We start from the raw sequence: 19,075 nt of genomic DNA on the forward strand, positions 1-19,075 counted from the left end.
TGCAGTGTTTGAAGTGCCAGCTCTAACACGGCAGTACTGACATCCTCTGTCAGACATTCAAGGGCTGCAAGAGAAAGGAACAGAGCCACGGTCAGATCCCGACTCTGCGGGGAGCCGAGGGGAGTCTCCCGTGCCAGGGCCATCCCAGCCAGCTCTTGCCATGGCCGGGAGGGATCAGGGACCAAGGGGATCAGCCCGAAGCTGCTGGCCACGAATCCCACACGTGTCCCTGAACTCTCTGTGTGCTCTACCTAGGAGAGCAGAGCTCTCCGCAGCCGGGGCAGGGCTTGCAGCTCGCCCCACAGCCCCCGCTGTCAGCCCGCTGCCCTCTCTCACCATTGCAGATCAGCTGGAGCTCTTCTTGCTGTCCCCTCAAGCTCCGCCCGGCCATCCCTGGGAACACAGAGCCTGTCAGCCCAGCGGCACAGCTCCTGCCAGCGGCGCTGCCAGCCCTGTGCCCACACGGCCTCCTGGCCCGGCAGGGCTCATCCCGGGCCCTGGCCGCTCGCTGCCGAACCCAGGGCACGGCTGCCAGAGGCGCCGGGCCCGGGTGGCGCTGCCGGGGCAGCAGGCGGGGCTGGGGCCGAGCTGCGGCGGGGCGGGGAGGGAGCCCGGGCTCGAGGCTCACCCATGAACCTGACGGCCGCCTCTCGCAGGGGCTCCTGTGGGCTCTCCAGGTAGGGCAGGGCTCGGCGCAGGAGCTCGGCCGCGCTGCTGCTGTCCTCTGCCAGCTGGAGAGAGCGGCAGCAGAGAAGGGTTGGCGCGGGCTCAGCCCCTGTGCCGGGTGCTCCCCGCGCCAGCCCCGGCCTCCCCTGCCCGCACAGCCCTGAGGCCCGGCCAGCAGCCGCTGGCGCCGGGCTCAGGAGGGGGCAGAGGGCCGGCTGCTGCCCGGGGAGCCGCGGTGCCGCCCCGCAGCCCCGCCGGGCCGCGAATCCATCGGCACCCGGCTGGGCCCGCAGGAGCCTGGAGCAGAGCCCGCGCGGCCTCGGGCTGCAGCAGCGGGCAGGGGCACAGCTGCCAGCCCGCACACCGAGCACCGCGCTCAGGGGCTTCTCCAGGCTGGGGCTGCGGCTTCCCCGCCCTTCTTACCAGGATCTCAATGAACCTCCATAGCTTCTCCTTCTTTACAGATTTTTCAAGATCTCTCCTCTTCAGGAATTTGGCCACACAAAGCAGCGTTTTCCAAGAAGCCTGGAGAAGAGCAGAAACATGGAAATGCCCCGCAGCCAAGGGCCCCCAGGATCAGCGTCTCTGTGCCAGGGCCTGTAGGAGGCTACAGCCCTCCAGGCACCAGGGCAGGAGGCAGCTGAGCCCCCTCCCAGGGGGACAGCAGCAGCCCTTGCGTCCTCACCTTTGCCACCTGCCAGTTCTCATCATGGCAGTGGAAGAAGAGTGGGAGCACACTGTGGCACACTTGTGCCTTCAGGTCCTTTCTTCCCTTTTCCAGTGGAAGATTCAGCAATGTTCTCAAGAGCAATATGGAGAGCAGCTGTACCTGGCTATTGTCCTGTGTGAAGAGATGAAAATAAGACCTCAGCATGGGCTGCAAAGGGCTCAGCTGGGCACAGGCCTGAAAATCCACAGGGCACCAAGTGTCCTGGCATCAGCCAGTGGCTGTGGCTGGGGGTACGGAGCCTTACATGGTCAAAGAGAGGCAGGAGGGACTCAGCCAGCTGCAGGACAGTGGGGCTGGGGATCCACATGTCCTTGTCCATGATTATAAAGTTGAGTACCATGACTGTTATCTTAACAATCTCTCCATCTGCATCCTGCAGGAGCTCCACAAGACGTTCAGTCAGGTTCCACATTTTTTTGGTCTGTGTAGAACACAAGTTTGTGAAAGGCAACTCTGCTGCCGCAGGGCCCAGAAGCCAAAGGCCTGTCCCGAAGCACTCGGGCAGCTGAAGCGGGAGGCAGGAGAGCTGGGAGCGGCTGTCCCAGCGGACGAAGCCCTACGCAGCCCAAGCGACAGCGTTCCCCAGCCCCACGCTGCCTGCATGGCTTCAGCTGCTGCCCCCTTCTCACCCTTGAGGGATCGTCAGTGAGCTTGAGAAGGGCCTTGAGTGCCAGGCAACGCTTCTCCCTGCACTCGCTCCACAGGTGCCTTGAGAAGATTTGCTGGACTCTGTCAGCATTGTGTTCACTCAACTCCAGGTGCTCAAGGACCTGAAAGGCACAGGGCAGTGACAGGGGACCCGGCTGGCAGGAGCCCAGAACCGCACAGGGCGGGGCCCAGGCAGCAGCACAGGGCGTGGGCACCGTCCCAGGCAGCTGCGGCTGCGAGAGGGCAGAGAGCTGGGAGGCAGCAGAGCCAGGCAGCGCTGGCCAACAGGCTCACCTCCACAATGAAGGCCAGGGCAGGCAGATCCCAGCGTGGCTTCTGTGAGCTGAGCAGCCGGAGCAGATAGTGAAAGATGCGGGAACATGAGGATATGGAGATGCAGGACATCTCCCTGTCAGGAGTAAAAGTCGCTTAATTAAGACTATGAGCCAGGGGAACAGACCTCTCCCCAGAACTAACTCACAGTGGTCTGATCATTCCCCAGCACACAGAAAGGAGAAATGGGCCATTAGGAAGGTGACTCTTTGTGGGCACCCTGCTCTCCCAACCTTCTCCAGTCTCCTTGGCTGTCCCTCAGTGACAAGGCCCTCTGGCCCCTGACCAAGGGACTGTGAAGGACACCCCAGACACAGAGCACAAATGCCAAGAGCAATGGGAAAGGGCTCCCACCTGGCCAGCAGACCCACAGCATAATGGTGGGTGTCAGCACAGAGCAGCGTGTCCCAGCCACGCTTGCGTTCCATTGACACCACCACATGCTCATACTGCTTTCGGCACAGCAGGGACTTCAGGGTTCTCACTGCAAACCTGAGTGCAGAGCAAAGCCCGGGTCACACTGGGAGCACTGGCTCCTGCCCTGTCCATGTGGCAGGAACAGAAGGACTGGGATGGAGCACCTGTTGGGGCTGGTAGCAAGGCTGTGTTCTTCCTGGCATCCCTTCCAAAAAGTATCAACCGCCTCTGACATCTCTTTGGTGCTGAAGAACACTTGGAAGAGCAGATGCACAAATAACTGCGGGAAATGCACCATCACTTTACGTGGGACACTGGGCTCCTGGAGGATCTTCCATATCACCACAGTTCCCTGCAAAGGACAAAGCCCCCCAAGACAGCGCTCAGTGCTGAGGTGTCTGTGTGACTGGGACCGAGCGTGGCAGGGAGAGGCCCAGAGAGACACAGGGGGAGCAGCAGGCCTGGTGGCCCTGCAGCTGTCCCTAGGCCAGCTTTCAAGCCAGTGCCTGAGGCAGGGAGATGCAGTGGGGGAAGGAGGATGGAGAGCTGTAGGACAGGCAGCCTTGTGGCCAGCAAAGGCCACTGGCAGAAACTCACAGCCAGGGCAAAGACACCCATTTTGTCCCCATCGGAGGTGCATGTGCTGTGCTCTGGCCAGCTCCCCAGCACATCCAGGAGTATCCGCTGTGCCAGCTCTGCAGTCCTGGGCGTGCACATGATGGTCTTCCACATGGCCATGGCAGCTCTGCAGGGTTAGAGCTCTGTCTCAGGGCATCTCAGACACAGCACCGTGGCCTGGGCATCTCTAGGGGCCCGGGTTGACTGCCGGCTCTGCCTTTGCCCACTGCCCCTCTCCAGCAGCAGCCAGGCAGCCTAGCCCTGTGGGGACAGGCCCCTGTGGGGCAACAAGGGAGCATGACAGCAGGCTCAGGGGTGACACGCCAGGGCTGGGAAAGGGAGCAGCCAGAGGGCCCTGAAACTCTTCTGTTGGTCAGACACCTGGCACAGGCTGTACAGGGCGATGGGTTGGGGTGAGCCCTGAGCCCTCTAGGCAGGTGGGCCCCTTACCTGTCACAGGATGGGGCCACACGCAGGAGTGTCATTACTGTGTCTTTTGGCTGCGCTTCTGTGAGATACAGCAGGGCGTTGTCCAGCCTGTGCTCAGCAGAATCATTGGCCATGAGCCACTGGTGGATGTATCTCACCATGGCAGGGACCTGGAGAAGGCACGGGGAGACTTGGAAAGCTGCCAGAGGGAGCAGTGTTCCCAGTGTCCCCAGAGAAGTGCTTCCCTTCCCACCGCACTGCGATGGCCTCAAAGGCTCACCAGTGGCCTCCTTAGGAGGCCAAGCAATTCCTGGGAGGACCAAACCCTGGCCACAGGCTGCTTACTTGCTTTGGATTGTAAAAACCTTCCTGTACAAGCAAATCCAGCAGGGCAGCACTGGTCTTGGTTTGGAAGATGGGCGAGTATGCTCTGAGCCCAGCGCCCCTGGCAATGTTCTCTTCCTGCCGAATTGTCTTGATGAATTTGCAAACGAGCTGAAGGAGAAGGGCAAAAAGCCATGGATGTTACATGGAGTGCTCCACACACGGTGCTCGGTGCTCGGCTGAGCAGTGACAGCAGGCCCAGCCCAGGTGGGGATGGCTTCAGGTACCTTTGCTGTTCTGTGGAAGCGGCCATGGTTGGGTTTCTGTTCTTGTGTCTGGTCCAGGGCTGCATCTGGCAAAGAGCGAGCGCAGCCAGGGCTGAGGGGCTGCAGGAGGGGCTGGAGAACACAGGCCCGCCCTGCGCTGCCGAGGCAGGGACAGCCCCAGGATGCCACAGGTGGATGGATCACGGCCACTGTGGGGTGTCTGCCAGGGCCCCTCTTCCGTCCTGTCCATGGGCACGTCCCCAAGGGATGGGATGGGATGGGATGGGGTGGGGTGTGATGGAGCCAAGCTGTCTGAAGGCACCAGCCCTGCGGCCTGGCTCTGCCACTTACCCTCCTGTGGTGGATGGAATGGCACCACCTCTTCAGTCTCCTGTGCTGGGGCAGCTGCAGGGCCGCCTTCTTCCTCCTCTACCCAGGTCAGCTTGGGCACTCTCAGGGCTCCCTGCCCCATGTCTCTGACCGGATTTCTGGCTACCCTCAGGAGAGATGCCTTGGAAAAATCTGGGGCACCAAGTCCCACGGTCTGCCCTCAAGGGCACCTGCAGAATTGAAGCCTTGGAAGGCCACAGCTCACCGAGTCCTGTGGTCTGGCCTCAAGGTGAGCTGCAAGAACTATGCCTCAGAAACACTCCGGGTTGGACAGGAATGAGCGCGCTGTGTGGGGGCTCCTCACAGCACCGCTCTGTCCCGTCCTCTCTGGTCGCCTGCTCCGAGCAGAGTGGCGTGCTCTTGCCACTTCCAGCTCCTATGTCAGCACGTGTCACAAAGGGCCCTTGGACACCGGGCTCCGTTCCATGCTGCACCGTGTCACGAAGGGCCCTTGGACACCCAGCTCCATTCCATGCTGCACCGTGTCACAAAGGGCCCTTGGACACCCGGCTCCATTCCATGCTGCACCGTGTCACGAAGGGCCCTTGGACACCCAGCTCCATTCCATGCTGCACCGTGTCACGAAGGGCCCTTGGACACCCAGCTCCATTCCATGCTGCATGTGTCACAAAGGGCCTTGCATACACTGCACCTGCCCTGGGGCCACCCCCTGCCCAGCCAAAGTGGCCCAGGTTGGCAGGAATCCCTGGCCCCAAGTGTCTGAGACAGCCCAACAGGATCTTTAGGAAGGGCTCAGACCATCAGCAAACGCTGCCCTGCTCTGCGGGCTCAGGGCAGCAGAAGCAGCCCCCAGGGCTGCCGACGAAGCCGCGCTGGGAAGGGCACGGGACCTTCCATGGAAGCTGCCACGGTCCATGGTCATCCTAAACCCATGGGTGTGGCACACACAAGGAACTGTGGCACAAGGAACTGTGGGCCAGGGCAGGAATGCTGCTCTGAGCCCTGGGGCCTGGGAACGCTGACACCAGCAGCTGTGGCAGAGTCCCCGCCCAAGCAGACCTGCCAGCCCCCGAGCCCTGGCAGGGCTGGTGCCCGTCTCCTGCCCCAGAGACCTGTGCCCCTGGGGCCTTTTGTGCCATAGGAAACCAAACCCACGTGCACTGGGGACTGTGCTCCTTCCTGCAGGGGCTGTTGGCAGGAACACCTGGAGGAACTGCTGGCAATGCTTGGTGTCTGTCAGATGATGTTGCTCTTCTCTAGAATTAATTTTTTTCATAGAAGGGATTAGCAGCAACACAAAAGCTCCAATAGCTAGTGAGATTCACAAGACAGAGATACAATCACGTCTCATTGGACTTTTCTGCACATTTTTAAAGCATTCTGGATTAAAAAAACAGCTGAGTTGAAAGTTTAATGCAGCAGTTTATGTGTCTAGTTGAAGCCAGCAGCTAATACCTGGTGCATTGGAAAAATGAAGAGGCCAGGAATAACTCTCAGAGGAAAAGAAGGTGTTCTGTGTCTCTGAGTGTGGTGCAAGCATCCTAAAGGAGCAGCCAAGGGAAGTGCTGAAAGCAGACCTGCTGTTCTTGTGCATGTTCCATTGCTGTTTCTGTGGGGTCCAGAGCCACCAGGGCAGCAGTGCCTCCGCAGCCCTGCTCCAGGAGACGTGGCCACCCTCCCCATGGTGGCCGCAGCTCTGCGGGCCCAGAGCTCTCTGTCAGGGGGGCCTCAGTCACAGCACCTGGCCTGGGCAGCCACGAGGGCCCGGGCTGGCAGCCAGCCCTGCCTCTGCCCCCTGCCCCTTATTGGCAGCAGCCAGACAACAGCTGTAGGGAAGGATGGATAAATATAATTATTAATAAATAATACAGCCAGGATGAGAACAGTCCTCTCTGCTAGCCGGACAATGCCCCTGCCTACGGATGGGTCCTGGGGTCAAGTGGACTGTTCCATCTCACCCCCCAAAATGTATGGTTCACCCCGCACCTGTAACCCTCCCCTGAAACATCAAGTGCATGTAACCCCATTGGCCCAAGCCTTGTTCCAGCCCACCTTGAAGCCCCCTGATAAGGGGGCTCTGAGGGGCCAGACGCTGTTTTGGAACTTCCCCTCCTCATGGAACTTCCCTCACCCTCTCAAGCCTCGCCACGTGCTGCGTCTGGCAGCTCAAAGCAGGACCTTTCTCCATCCCTAATAAACCTTATACCCCAAGAGCAGCCTTCAGAGATCTCTCGTCTCCATTCATCTAAACCGTCCTGGAGCCGGCAGCGCTCTCTACAAACAGCGCCTGCAGGGCTCCCCTGCCCACCGTGAAGGTGCTGGCACCAAATCCTGGCGCTGGCCCTGGAGGGGCAGAGGGCCGGCTGCTGCCCGGGGAGCCGCGGTGCCGCCCCGCAGCCCCGCCGGGCCGCGGCTCCATCGGCCCCGGCTGGGCCGCAGGAGCCTGGAGCAGAGCCCGCGCGGCTTCTGGGAAGGGAGCAGCATGTGCAGCACGGGCTGGTGCCCCTGGCTGCAGCACTGCACACGGACTGACTCCAGAATTCAGACCTTACAGAACATGGTTGCACAGTTACATTCACACAACAATAGATCTCTACAGCTTCAGGCAATCACACAGCAGGTTTTTGTTGCCACGTGGCAGGGTGCTAGACATGCTGCAGCCTTCTTCAAAGTGTCACCTTCAGAAGCTGCTCTGAGTAAGGCCACAAGAACAGCCATTTCAAGTCCGCACACACACATAGCCCAGCAGAGGAAAGACAGGAAGGGTCTATTTATGATGTATTCCAGCAAAGGTTTATTGCATCCACCTGGCTGAAGGGATCAGGGACAAAGACCTGGCCATGTGCTCTGCACAAGGTTAAGCAGGGGTCAGTGGCCAATGGTCTGAGGGCACAGGGGCAGCACAAAGGGCAGAGCAAAGGGCATTGGCCTACAGGGAAGATGGGGCAGGCCACCAGGGATACCACAACCAATGAGGAAACAGGGAAAGGAAAAAATGCAAGAATTTGGGACACGGGGAAAGGAACTGGGGTGGATCCTGGTGTTGCAAGGCTCCATGGCAGAAGTCTTCTCTTTAAGCCTAGGTGGAGAGTCTATTGTATATTCTTCCAAGGCAAGGCCCTTGGGATTTCCCGGAAGGGTTTAAAGCATTCCACAGGTTTTATATAGGAAGGGAGTGAACAAAAAGCACAATTTTCACATCCAAGGCAGACAAATGATATGGGAAAAATAATTTCCAGAAAGGAACCTTATCTCAAGAATTTATGATGCAGCTAACTGCCATGTGAATCAGTGAAAGCCCAGCTCCTTTACTTTTCAGCAGAAAATATTTCCACATGAAAACAAATACCACTGCTATTGTTAGTGCTGGAGCCCCCAGGATGATGTCATGCACAGCATACAGTACAGTTGGGTGATAAAATGCAGGGAGAGAAGAGCAGCAACCTCTCTGAATGTATCATAAGGACATAAAGCCTGCAGAGAGTATCCAAAGAGGGGAATGAAGATGATGAGGGGCCAGGAGGGGAAGCTGTATGAGGAACAGCTGAGGTCAATTGGCTTGTTCAGCTTGGAGAGAGGAGGAGGTCTCAGCATGACTGGCAGCTCTCTCCCAAAGGACAGCTCCAATCTCTGCTCTCTGTGACAGGGACAGCACCTGAGGGAGTGGCTGGAGCTGTGTCAGGGCAGGGTCAGGTGGAATTTTAGGAAAAGGTTTTCCCAGATGGTGCTGGCACACTGACCAGACGCCCTCAGGGAATGGGCACAGCCCCAGGCTGACAGAGCCCAAGGAACATTTGAACAATGCTCTCAGGGATGCATAGGATAGGACTGTTGGGATGTCTGTGCAGGACCAGGGGTTGGACTCCATGATCCTTGCAGGTCCTTTCCTCTGGTGAGTCTATGATTCCATGATTCCTAGGCACTGGGAAGGAAGCTTGATACAATGCTTTGCCATGTAAATAAATGCTATTTGTAGTGCTTTCAGTTGGCTATGCTCTCAGATATACAAAAAAAAAAAAAAAAAAAAAATAGTGACAGAATTCAGCTGCTATTTTAGACAGAAAGAGCCACCTCACCATATCAAGCACTGCTCTGTTTAAAGGTTCCAACAATCTCTTCTCCATTTCCAGCTGCAAACATCAGCAAACACACATTGGAAAAGTCAAATGAATTCCAACATTCCCAGAATACAAATTTTCATGATTGAAACCAAGGAAGGATTGCCCACAAAGCCTTAGAAACAGTTCCTAGATAAATTAATGTCTCTCCCATGCAGGGCTGTAATAGCTGAACTTCTGCACTGCTGAAAGGTTCCGGGTAGAGGAGGAACAAGTCCACAATGTTCCTTTACAGTCTGAAAAAGGGATGCAGGGTTGGACCAAAGGCTTTCCTTGGGGGGATGATGCTGAAATCCACTACATTCTGGCACACCAGCATTCCAGACCCCAGCAGGTCTGACAGCCCGTGCAAGGAACAAGCAAGATCCAGCTACTACAGGGCAGAACAGGAAGGGAGATTGATTCATTCAGACATGCAATTAGTGCTTGAAGGAAACCCATGCACAGGTCCCTCCAAGTGAAATGGAAAAGCAAAGGGATTTTGGCAACAGCAGCAGAACTCTTGGAAATAGGAGTGATTTGCAACAGCAGCTTAACAAGGACTAATTGCTGCCACTGGACCTTAGGGCAGATGAGAAGATTTTGGGTAACACAGGAATCATGTCAGGAGATAAGCAGCCATCTCCAGTTTCACCACAACCTTGCAACAAGCAGAAAGGGCTGTTTGATCAACAAAAATAAAAATTGCAAGAAAATCCTGCTGACTCCTGCTGAGACATTGATACTCTGGTGCCTCCATTACCATCTGCTTGGGGGTTGCTGCCAGCTCTGAGCAATTATTCTTCATGAATTGGTACCTGTGTGAGCAACAGAAAGAATTGGTGAGTAGAACTCCCAGCCCACCTCAAGGCTTTGCTTTCATCCTCTCGACATCAGCTTGGGTGACTGGATGCCTTGTCCAGGGGAGGGTGTCCCTGCCCATGGCAGAGGGTGGAACTGGATGAGCTTTAAGGTCCCTTCCAACCCAAACCGCTCTGGGATTCTAGGATTCTTCTGAAGGCACTGCCATCCATCATGAGAGGTCCCTTTCCACAAGCTCCACCATAAACTACTGTCCCTTGTCCCAGGCTGCCCCCCTGTATCTAATTACAACCTGTTTTCCAGCCACATTGCAGCTCCCTTTGATCAGCGCTGGCACTGTTTGAGCAGCACTGGACTAAATGGCCTCCAGAGTTCCACTATTTTACAGCCTATTTTTTAGGCAACTTGGAGTCCAGCACATCCCAGAAGCACCCAGGAACTGGTGATCCTTGTAGATTTTATTAGGTGGTTGCAAGTCATTCATGACGAAAAGGCACTCAGTTCAAGTGAATATCCAGTTCTCCCAGGAAAAGAGTGAGCGGACTGGGGAATGTTTGGCACAGGTTTAAGGTCTCTTGGACGAAACCACTCTGTGGAAGAAAGAGCAAGGCCATAATGTCCGGGCTGATCAAGTTGTTCCAGATTATCCCATTCAACAGTTACACTTCTTAACCTGTTGTCTCTAAAGGTGACAGTGTTCTCTGCATGAATATTCTGTCTGCTTTTCACATCCCACTGTGGGACCCAAAACAATTCTTTCTTGAAACTGGAGGCAAAAGGACACAAGGCTGATGACCAGACACTCAAACTGGACCTGAGGCTTTGGGTCAGCTCCTCACACTGCAGCTTATTGTACAGGACACAGGAAGGCTACAGCAATCCAGCCTAATGCCCCACTTTGATAGTGGAAAAATAAACCTTACTCCTGCCCTCACTTCTGTCTTTTCTATTTGGATTGCCTGCTCTTCAGAGTTAAAAGATACCAAGGGTAAAGGATCCAGCACAGCAGATCCTCATTTTCTAGAGGCCTTCCAACACAAAGACAACTAAAATAACCTTGGGTTAGTCACAGTTATTCAGAGGCACGTGGGCAAAACAAGGTATCTTAAACAGTGCCAAAAATTGATAGAAACCCCAGATGGAAAACTGTATTTTTCATAAAGAAAAACACAAATGAGGAAGAGAAGTTGGGTCTCGTTTCTTCCCCAGTATCAGACAATATGAATACAACCATCAACAATTAATACTAGCTCTTCTTTCAAAGACACACCAATTTAACACCACAAATGCTGGTAACTTTTTCAAGGCAGACAATGGATTTAAAGAGGGCTTACCCTGCTCCAGTAGCTGCTCTTGAATTTCAGCTCCACTTATTTAATTTTACTGGAAATCTCTTTCAGAAGGCCTTTCAAATCAGAGAGCTTAAAAAAAAAAAAAAAAAAAGAGGTTATTTTTGTAAAGTCCATCTAGCTGAAGGAATGCAATGCTAATGAGCAATGAAAGTAACAAGTAATTGCCTCTGCAAGTATTACACCAAATGCAAGAGTGCTCGAGAGGACAGTACCAAGTACAATGTTCATCAGGGCAATTAATGCAGCAAGCCCTGATGCCTCTATTTCAGCGAGTTAACCAGCAGTTACAAGAAGAGAGAAGCAAGAGATAGGTATTTATTTTCAGGAGAGAATTAAGGTTAGCAGATCTCCTTTCAGTTTCAAGAGCAGCATCACTAACCACAGACTCACTCACCACTTCCCTTTCAGTCTGGAAGCAAGCTATTATTTTGCAATCTAAATGATTTGACAGTAACCAAAAAAAGTACTCTGAAGTATATGTGGGTCTTTTCACCTGAGCTTCCCAAAAAGTCTGTGCTTCATACCAAAGCCACTCCCCACTTCAGAGGCCAAACAGATAATTCAGTCAAGCCTCAGAAAATAACCATTGTGAACACACATACCCATTTCAACATCACAGTCATAAAAAATTATTTGTATGGCAATTCTCATAATGTGCTCTCTGGTATATGGGTAGCCTTATATTGCTTAATTACACCATGCCAACACCACCAGAAGCTAAACTTGACAGACACCTTTGGGATGGGGACATGTCAAGTGTGTGACACCCCTTCTTCCCACTGGCGTTTCATGGACCTGTTAGACAGCGGAATGTTGCAGTTTAAGATGGAAATTACTTCTGCTTTAGTCCATCCCACAAGGAATATTGAGAAACACTCCTCCAGTGCTAAGCAAGTGTCTTTGTTTCATTTTCCTGCACATTAGAAAGCTCTTGTGGCTTGGAAGGGACCTCACAGCTCATTTTTGGCTGCTCCAACCCCATCCAGCCTGGCTTTGGATACTTCCAGGGATCCAGGGGCAGCCACAGCTTCTCTGGGTACCCTGTTCCAGGGTGGGCCCACCCTCACAGCCAAGAATTTCTTCCCATTATCCCATCTAATCCTCCTCTCAGTTCAAAACCATTCCCTTCTGTCCTAATCACTACACGCCCTACACACTCCTATCTATGGAATCAAAAGAGCACGGTAAAAAAGCCCAATTAAAATGGGGTCCTGGTGACAGTGACAAAGACTGCACACAACTCTGGGAGGCTCATTTTCCTTGCCATGGCACACCCCCTGCTTTACCAGAGAGAATCACATTTCCCGGAGCGATCTGGGACAGAAGTACCTTTGCATCCAGTTGTCTGAATCGATGCACCATCCTAGAAGCAGAAGGAGAACATGGAGCAATGGGATCAGTCTGGATACCAAGGAAAACTTGGCTAATTACCACACCCCAACTCCCCCCAGTGCTCCATCCTCCCAGGGAGGCAGGGCTGCACGTGACTGGCATCATTTTTAGTACAAGTACATTAACTAACATGCAAATTACTATTAGTAGGATGCTATTACATTTTCCTTCTCAAGACATTTTTGCTTCCAGTACCAAGGAAATGTTTTTGGTATTTGTTTGGCTTCTTACGCAATGCTGTTTGTCTCTGGGTAGTCTTAACCTAAACACTTATTTGTGGATGGCAATGTTCATGCCCACAGATATGGAAGGGTCTGGTTTTTCTTGTCCATTCCTATCAGCTCTCTCTGATTAAGAGAAATATTCAAGCTGCCAGAAGTTAGCAAAGTTAAGCAATCATACAGAGCAGGTTTTGTTCTTGAGCAGTGTTCCGTTTTCTTGTTTTCTTTCAGTTTTTGTTGTTTTTTTTTTCCTCTTATACTGTTACTCTGAAAACAGTGAGACAGATCCCAAAGATAATGTTTCCACGAGCTGGCAGTCAAAGAAATATCCAAGCGTAAGTCTCCAAAGTTTCAAATACCATGATTCTAAAGACCATCTTCCCCTCCTCAGAGGTCTCCACAACTCATGCTACTAATTACACATCTCCATTTGGATTACTGCTGTGGGAATGTCTGAGATTCCAGGTCCAACAGTAAACATTCTCTGCTAAATGTAAAATCATAGAATTATTTGAGTTGGAAAAGATCAAGTCCAACCAATTCCACCACTAACTCAGGTCCCCAAGTGCCATATCCACACAGCTTTTAAATCCCCACGCCGAGATGGGGGTGCCACCACTGCCTTGGGCAGTCTGTTCCAGGGCTGGACAACCCTTTCCATAAAGAACTTTTTCCTAATATCCAGCCTAAACTAATGCTACAGCAAGAGTCAGCTGTGGCACTGCTTCCCATGATAAGATCTCAAAACACCATGGGAAGACTTTTTTTTGTCTTCTCTTCAGCAGACAAAAAAGCACCATTTCACTTCAGAAATAAAAAGCACATTTATGCTGAGTTTATTTACTTACTCATTAGTTTGTAAACACCTAGAGCTGCTGAAAATATGCCTTCACTAGAAATGTTCAAGAGAAAAGTAAGAGAATGAAGACAAAGATAGGCAGGCTTACTCTTCTGATGAATCATTTGCTTTTGTATTGATTTTGACAAGGTAATTTTCCTTCATGACAGCTTCCCATGCCAGGATTTCATTGTCCTCATTTCTTGAGCCTGGGAAATGTATTTGAAAGAAGAATACTTAATTTGTGTTCGAAAGCCAAGGTGCAAAGCGGCTGGGTCAGTGTGTGCATTCAGAGGTTAATGATTCCCTTCTCCACATCCTGAGCACTCACAGCCCCACTGCCCACCTGTGACTCAGCTCTCACAGATGTGACACTAACGCCTTTCACTGAATGCTCCTGGCAACCAGAGTCACTTAAAAACACAAAATACGAGCAAACATAAAACCCAAAACCCACCAAATAAGCAAACACAAAACCAACCCACAACCTTACAAGCTCCAGAAGTCTTTCTGTACTTTTTTTGAGTCTTGGTTAACACAGGTGCCTCTGCTTCAACAGGTACAGGATATTCTAGCAAGATCCCATCTGGGTTTGAGCTTTCCATTTGTTTCTACATTACCCCATATTGGATCATTAGGAGTAACACTTCTAAGGACCATGATATATGATTTTTGATTGAACTGAAACACTCCAGAATGATGAAGAATTGTCTTCTCTAAGAAGCATTTTATGATGGTGCTGTAAATTCTGGAGTTGATACAGAGGAGCCCACTTTGAGGCATCAAAGACATCCAGGGTAATACTTCAGCATTTTGTCATGTTCCAAAAGGACACAATAAACCACAGGGGTTTAAATAAAAAAATAAAATAAACTGAGACAGAAGAAGCCCCAGGCTGGTGAATGGATGAAGTCCCTTTCTTCCACCCAGTGCTCCTCTGACCTCACAAACCCCTCAGCTGTTCCCCCACAATCCAACAAGCATCTAAGCACTCAAATCCCAACCATTTCCATAAGAGTTAAAGGGGAAGGCAGGATTTCACCACAGTCAATACATCAGTGTGCTTCCTCTGCAGTTCTCAGTTCCTATCATCAGCAAAACCACAACCATTTTCTGGCTCTAATTAACTCTCCCATTCTTTCAGAGCTGCAACATCAACTGTGCATCATTTGAGCAGGAATTTCTGCCACCCAACAGCTTCCCCAGCAAGAAATCCACACAGCAATTTAGACAGCCAAAATGATTTAGTGCTAAACAATTTTATATGCCAAAGAAGGCCCTTCCTCCTAAACTGGTAACAAATCCAGCTTCTGCTGCAGGGCACCAGGCAGGTTATTGATGAATGGGAAAAAGCCTGTCAATTAATTCAATTTATTCTCTCTCAGCTGAGAAAACATCATATTTGCTGGAGAGGCAGAGGGGAAGGCTTGTTAAAACAATTCCTATCTGTGTCCCCCAACAGAAAAAGGAGAAATAGCTTGAGAAATGACTTGTCACATTTTTGAGGTGGTTTGGCTACATGGAAACTGTTTGTTCTCTTTCAGTCACTCCCTAGCAAGAAGAATGAATTACAAAAAAGCCAAACCCACAACCTTGCAAAGCTGAGAAACAACATAAGCAGCCCTAAAGAGTTAGGATTAATCTGAAGTCTTAATGAGTTACACACACAAGGCAATTCTACATGGAAATGGCTTAGATAAGAGAGCACTGGATAAATATCACTTGAAAACTTGAATCTTACTGAAGAGATTTCCAGCAGCACAGTGGATTTGCATGACAGAGGTCTACATGGCCCTTGGAAATCTCCCAGCACAGCACAAAATGCCTGGAATAAGCACAGGATGCCACGTAGGAACTGCAATGCACCTGCTGCAGAGATGACTTTTGGGCAACAAGGAAAAATCCAACTCACAACAAATGGATGGCTCTTTGCTTTCTTTGTTACAGCAGCACTTGAAGCATTTCCTCAGCACCATGAATATGTAGGCAAAGATGACAAAGGGGAAGGGGATGGTCAGGCGACTGCAGTATTCCTGCACCAGGAAAAAGCGTTGGAACTTCCACACCTGGTCATTGTTCTCTTGCACTGATCCAACAGTGTAACTGATGGGAAAGAGAGAACACAACCAGGATGAGTTGGTCACCAAAGAGCTGCATCAGAGCCAACAACAGAGCATTCCTCTACTGTACCAGGGCATGGTTTTATAGTCACAGAATCCCAGAGTAGTTTGGCTTGGGAAGGACCTTAAAGCTCACCCCATTCCATCCCCTGCCATGGGCAGGGACACCTTCTATCATCCCAGGTTGTTCCAAGCCCCATCTAACCTGGCCTTGGACACTGCCAGGGATCCAGGGGCAGCCACAGCTGCTCTGGGCACCCTGTGCCAGGGCCTGCCCACCCTCACAGGGGACAATTCCTTCCCAGTATCCCATCCATCCATGCCCTCTGGCAGTGGAAGCCATTCCCTGTGTCCTGTCCCTCCATGCCTTATCCCCAGTTCCTCTCCAGCTCTCCTGGAGCTGCTTTAGTCCCTGCAAGGGGCTCTGAGCTCTCCCTGGAGCCTTTTTCTCCCCAGGTGAGCACCCTCAGCTCTCCTAGCCAGGCTCCATTCCCTTTGAGAATCTCCTCTGGACTCATTCCGGCAGCTCCATGTCCTTCTGATGTTAGGGGCCCTAGTCATTCTGAAGGTAGTCATTTTTATTAACCAGGAGGTTATTTAGTTTGTTCTCCTCCTTAGAGAGTAATTCACAAATGGGTGGAATTAAAACAGTAGGAAAAAAAAAACCTTGAAGTTACAAATAAACAGGAAAATATATGAATAGGAAGAAAATACTCCATGTATTTTTACTACCTCAGCTCTAACCAGTCTTCTTCTAGCCTAGACACATGAGAACAGGATGCTTCTTCACAAGATATTGTGTCTTATTAACTGAGCAGATAACTGCTTTCTTAGGAAAAAGCCCAAACCTAAAATGAGAACACTTACAAGAAATTTAAAAGCTCCTGAGATTTATAGTAGACGTATTAAGGACACTGCAGGCACAGATCAAACCCACAGCACAAGGCACTGTATGGACCCTGCAAAGCAACAACCACAGGTGCAAGCAGCTCCCAGGCTGCCTGACCTTTCAGTGTGACATTAAGTGGCAGATGGATGCTCCCAAAATGCCTCTGCTCAGAGCCTAATGCACCTTTATGTGAGATAAATGCAAACCTTCACCTGGTGGAGATTCTCTTTTTGTGTAAAAGATAGATGCAACTGGTGAAAACTAGAGGGTTTTTTACTGGCATAACAGCATAAACCAGAGCATTTACCATCAGGTACTGTTAAAGTAAGTGTTCTAGCAAATATTAAAGGTTTTAGGGTAGAGCTGGCTTACTGCTGTATACTTTCCTTCATTGTTGAAAGGTACTTGCACCCTTCCTAGGGAGTATGAGCATGCTTGTCTCTCCCCAGGCACAGATATGCTTTACCTATCTTGGATGCCTTGCCAAAAATAGTATTTCTGATTTTCTTTAGATTCTAGGTCAGCCTGGGGAAGAGGGGTCAGAGCAGAACCTAAATCTGAGGCATTCTCAACTTACCACTCTCTAGCATCTCATCTCAGGCCAGGAAACACTGGCAGCGTCATTCAGCTGAGAGATGCTCTTGAGCAGCACCAGGAGTCCTGTCAATACTCCTGTTGCCAAAGCAACTTCCTGCCAAGGTACCATCAAATCACAAAAATAAACTTGTGGTCCTCAAGAAGGCTGGTCAGAGGTTTTGAGTACTCTTGTCATGAGTGTAAAGCAGAAAAGGACAAGGGCTGGGAATGGGAACAGAGGCACAACACCAATCCAGCTGCATTCCCAAGTGAGACATGAAGGCAACACACCCCCAAAATCTGATATGAGGAACTTCCCATGATTAAATCAACTCTGTGCCACGGCTTGCAGAGGATACAACAAAGATTTCTGGGAGAAGCTGAGGAAGACATTCCTTGACCTTGCTGGTCTAGGGGTGATGGCACTTCTCAAGACAAAGTCCTTTTGCATGTCCCAGGGGGATGTGGCCCATTGCCTGTAGTCTAAGTCAGAACAATAAATGGCAGGTCCATCAAATCAGTACCAGACTTATCCTCACCACACAGCAGCTCAGGTTAATAAAACCACAGTGTCCTGAAGAGTGATGATAACTCATTTACTCACTCTGCTGCTCAAGCAAGTTCACTTGTGCAGCAACTCACATTTCGGTAAGGCTCTGACCCAGCATCACCCCCTGTGATGGGTTTGCTGGGGTTTGCACCACACCCACAGTGCAGAGGATGCTTAGAGATGGAGGCAAAGGACAGGCAGCAATCCCTCCCCAGGACACTGCACCAGTTTCCCCCAGGCTGCTGTGACAGATGCAGAGGCGAGGCTTGGCTTCCTGCTGTTTTCCAGCACTCCAGTCTCTTCCCCAGAGCTATGTCAGTGCAGGGATGACCAGGAAGCCACGGCTCCTTCATTACGTACCCGAACATGGCCACGAGCAGGTTGACCAGGAGGATGTTGGTGGAGAGCATGTAAATGCACACAAGGGGAATGGTGATCCACTCTGGGAAGCGGGGCTGGTTGTTGGCATCCAGCTCCACGCACAAGGGCTTGGACTCATTCCCAGAAAAAGTGCAGTGGTCGAAGTTGTAGGTGGTACCTCAGAGAGGGGAGAGCAAACAGTGAGCTCCTCGTTCTGCTGGTCCTGCTGATACAGGGACCTGACCTGTTCAGAACTACTTAAGGGTTAAATGACTAGAAAAGAATTAAGTGAAGAAAACATTATATGCCATGTATATGCACCAGTATCCTGTTATTCTAGACATTAGCAAACAGATGTAGAAACTTTGTCCTTGGCTATGTACTTTACTCTGATAAGCTTCCTGATTATATGTAAAGAATGCATACTCAGCAGATGGACTGTGGTCAGTTGAATAGGCCATATATCATAAAAGGAGGAAAAGATGGGGCCCAGAGCACAGAAAAACTACCACGCATGCTCGAGATAAAAGTTCAACTAGCGGACAGAGTGATGAAGACTATGGACGACCACCAGAGGACCCCTGACGACCACCGAAGACCACCCAAAGATGCAACTACGCTTGCGCATCCTTTTCTCGGAATAATCATGAATATATAAATGATTTTCAGGAATTGTAATGAATATGCATGTTTTAGTAAGATAAAGCACAGCTTTCTCAGCTGCACGGTGCACATGTTAGGAGGAGAGATCCCCCATGTGCCCAGCGCTGCAATAAAGAATATCTGCTGCCCGGATTGCTTCCGTCTTTGATTCAATTTGGCGAGCCAGGCAGGAGGACTCTCTGCTCGGCCGCGGGACCCGCTGGGAACAGGACTCCCTAGGGTACCCCCGGGATCTTCCCGGAGGGGCTCCTCGCCTCATTCGGATCACCGCGGGAGCAGACAAGAACTCCGTTCGCCCCGGCGGCACAGGTATTCTTTATTATTATTTGTTTGGGACCGGTCATTTGAATAAGCTCCCCACAGAGTGGGGTAGCGTTTGTTATACGATTGTATTTGGTTTTGGATAAGCTCCC

At 51.3% G+C, this 19,075-nt stretch overlaps 1 protein-coding gene across 1 annotated transcript; it reads right to left on the reverse strand.

The window, feature by feature from the left end:
* Positions 1-11,042: 11,042 nt before the first annotated feature.
* Positions 11,043-18,515, reverse strand: LOC144246720 (transient receptor potential cation channel subfamily M member 8-like). Its single transcript, XM_077785224.1, has 6 exons — positions 18,509-18,515; positions 18,000-18,177; positions 15,417-15,607; positions 13,614-13,713; positions 12,383-12,416; positions 11,043-11,122 (listed from the first exon to the last, which is right to left on the reverse strand). Exons 1-6 carry the CDS (start codon positions 18,513-18,515, stop codon positions 11,072-11,074), a joined length of 561 nt encoding a protein of 186 aa, XP_077641350.1. The 3' UTR covers positions 11,043-11,071.
* Positions 18,516-19,075: the final 560 nt, after the last annotated feature.

Source organism: Lonchura striata, chromosome 8 (genome assembly GCF_046129695.1).
Source record: "Lonchura striata isolate bLonStr1 chromosome 8, bLonStr1.mat, whole genome shotgun sequence".
Classification (NCBI taxonomy): domain Eukaryota; kingdom Metazoa; phylum Chordata; class Aves; order Passeriformes; family Estrildidae; genus Lonchura; species Lonchura striata.

Coding starts and splice junctions, on each gene's coding strand:
- LOC144246720 (XM_077785224.1), bottom strand. Junction 15,608..17,999: donor CTGCTCGTGGCCATGTTCGG/GTACGTAATGAA, acceptor CTTTCCCATCAG/TTACACTGTTGGATCAGTGC. Junction 12,417..13,613: donor GCAAATGATTCATCAGAAGA/GTAAGCCTGCCT, acceptor TTCTGCTTCTAG/GATGGTGCATCGATTCAGAC.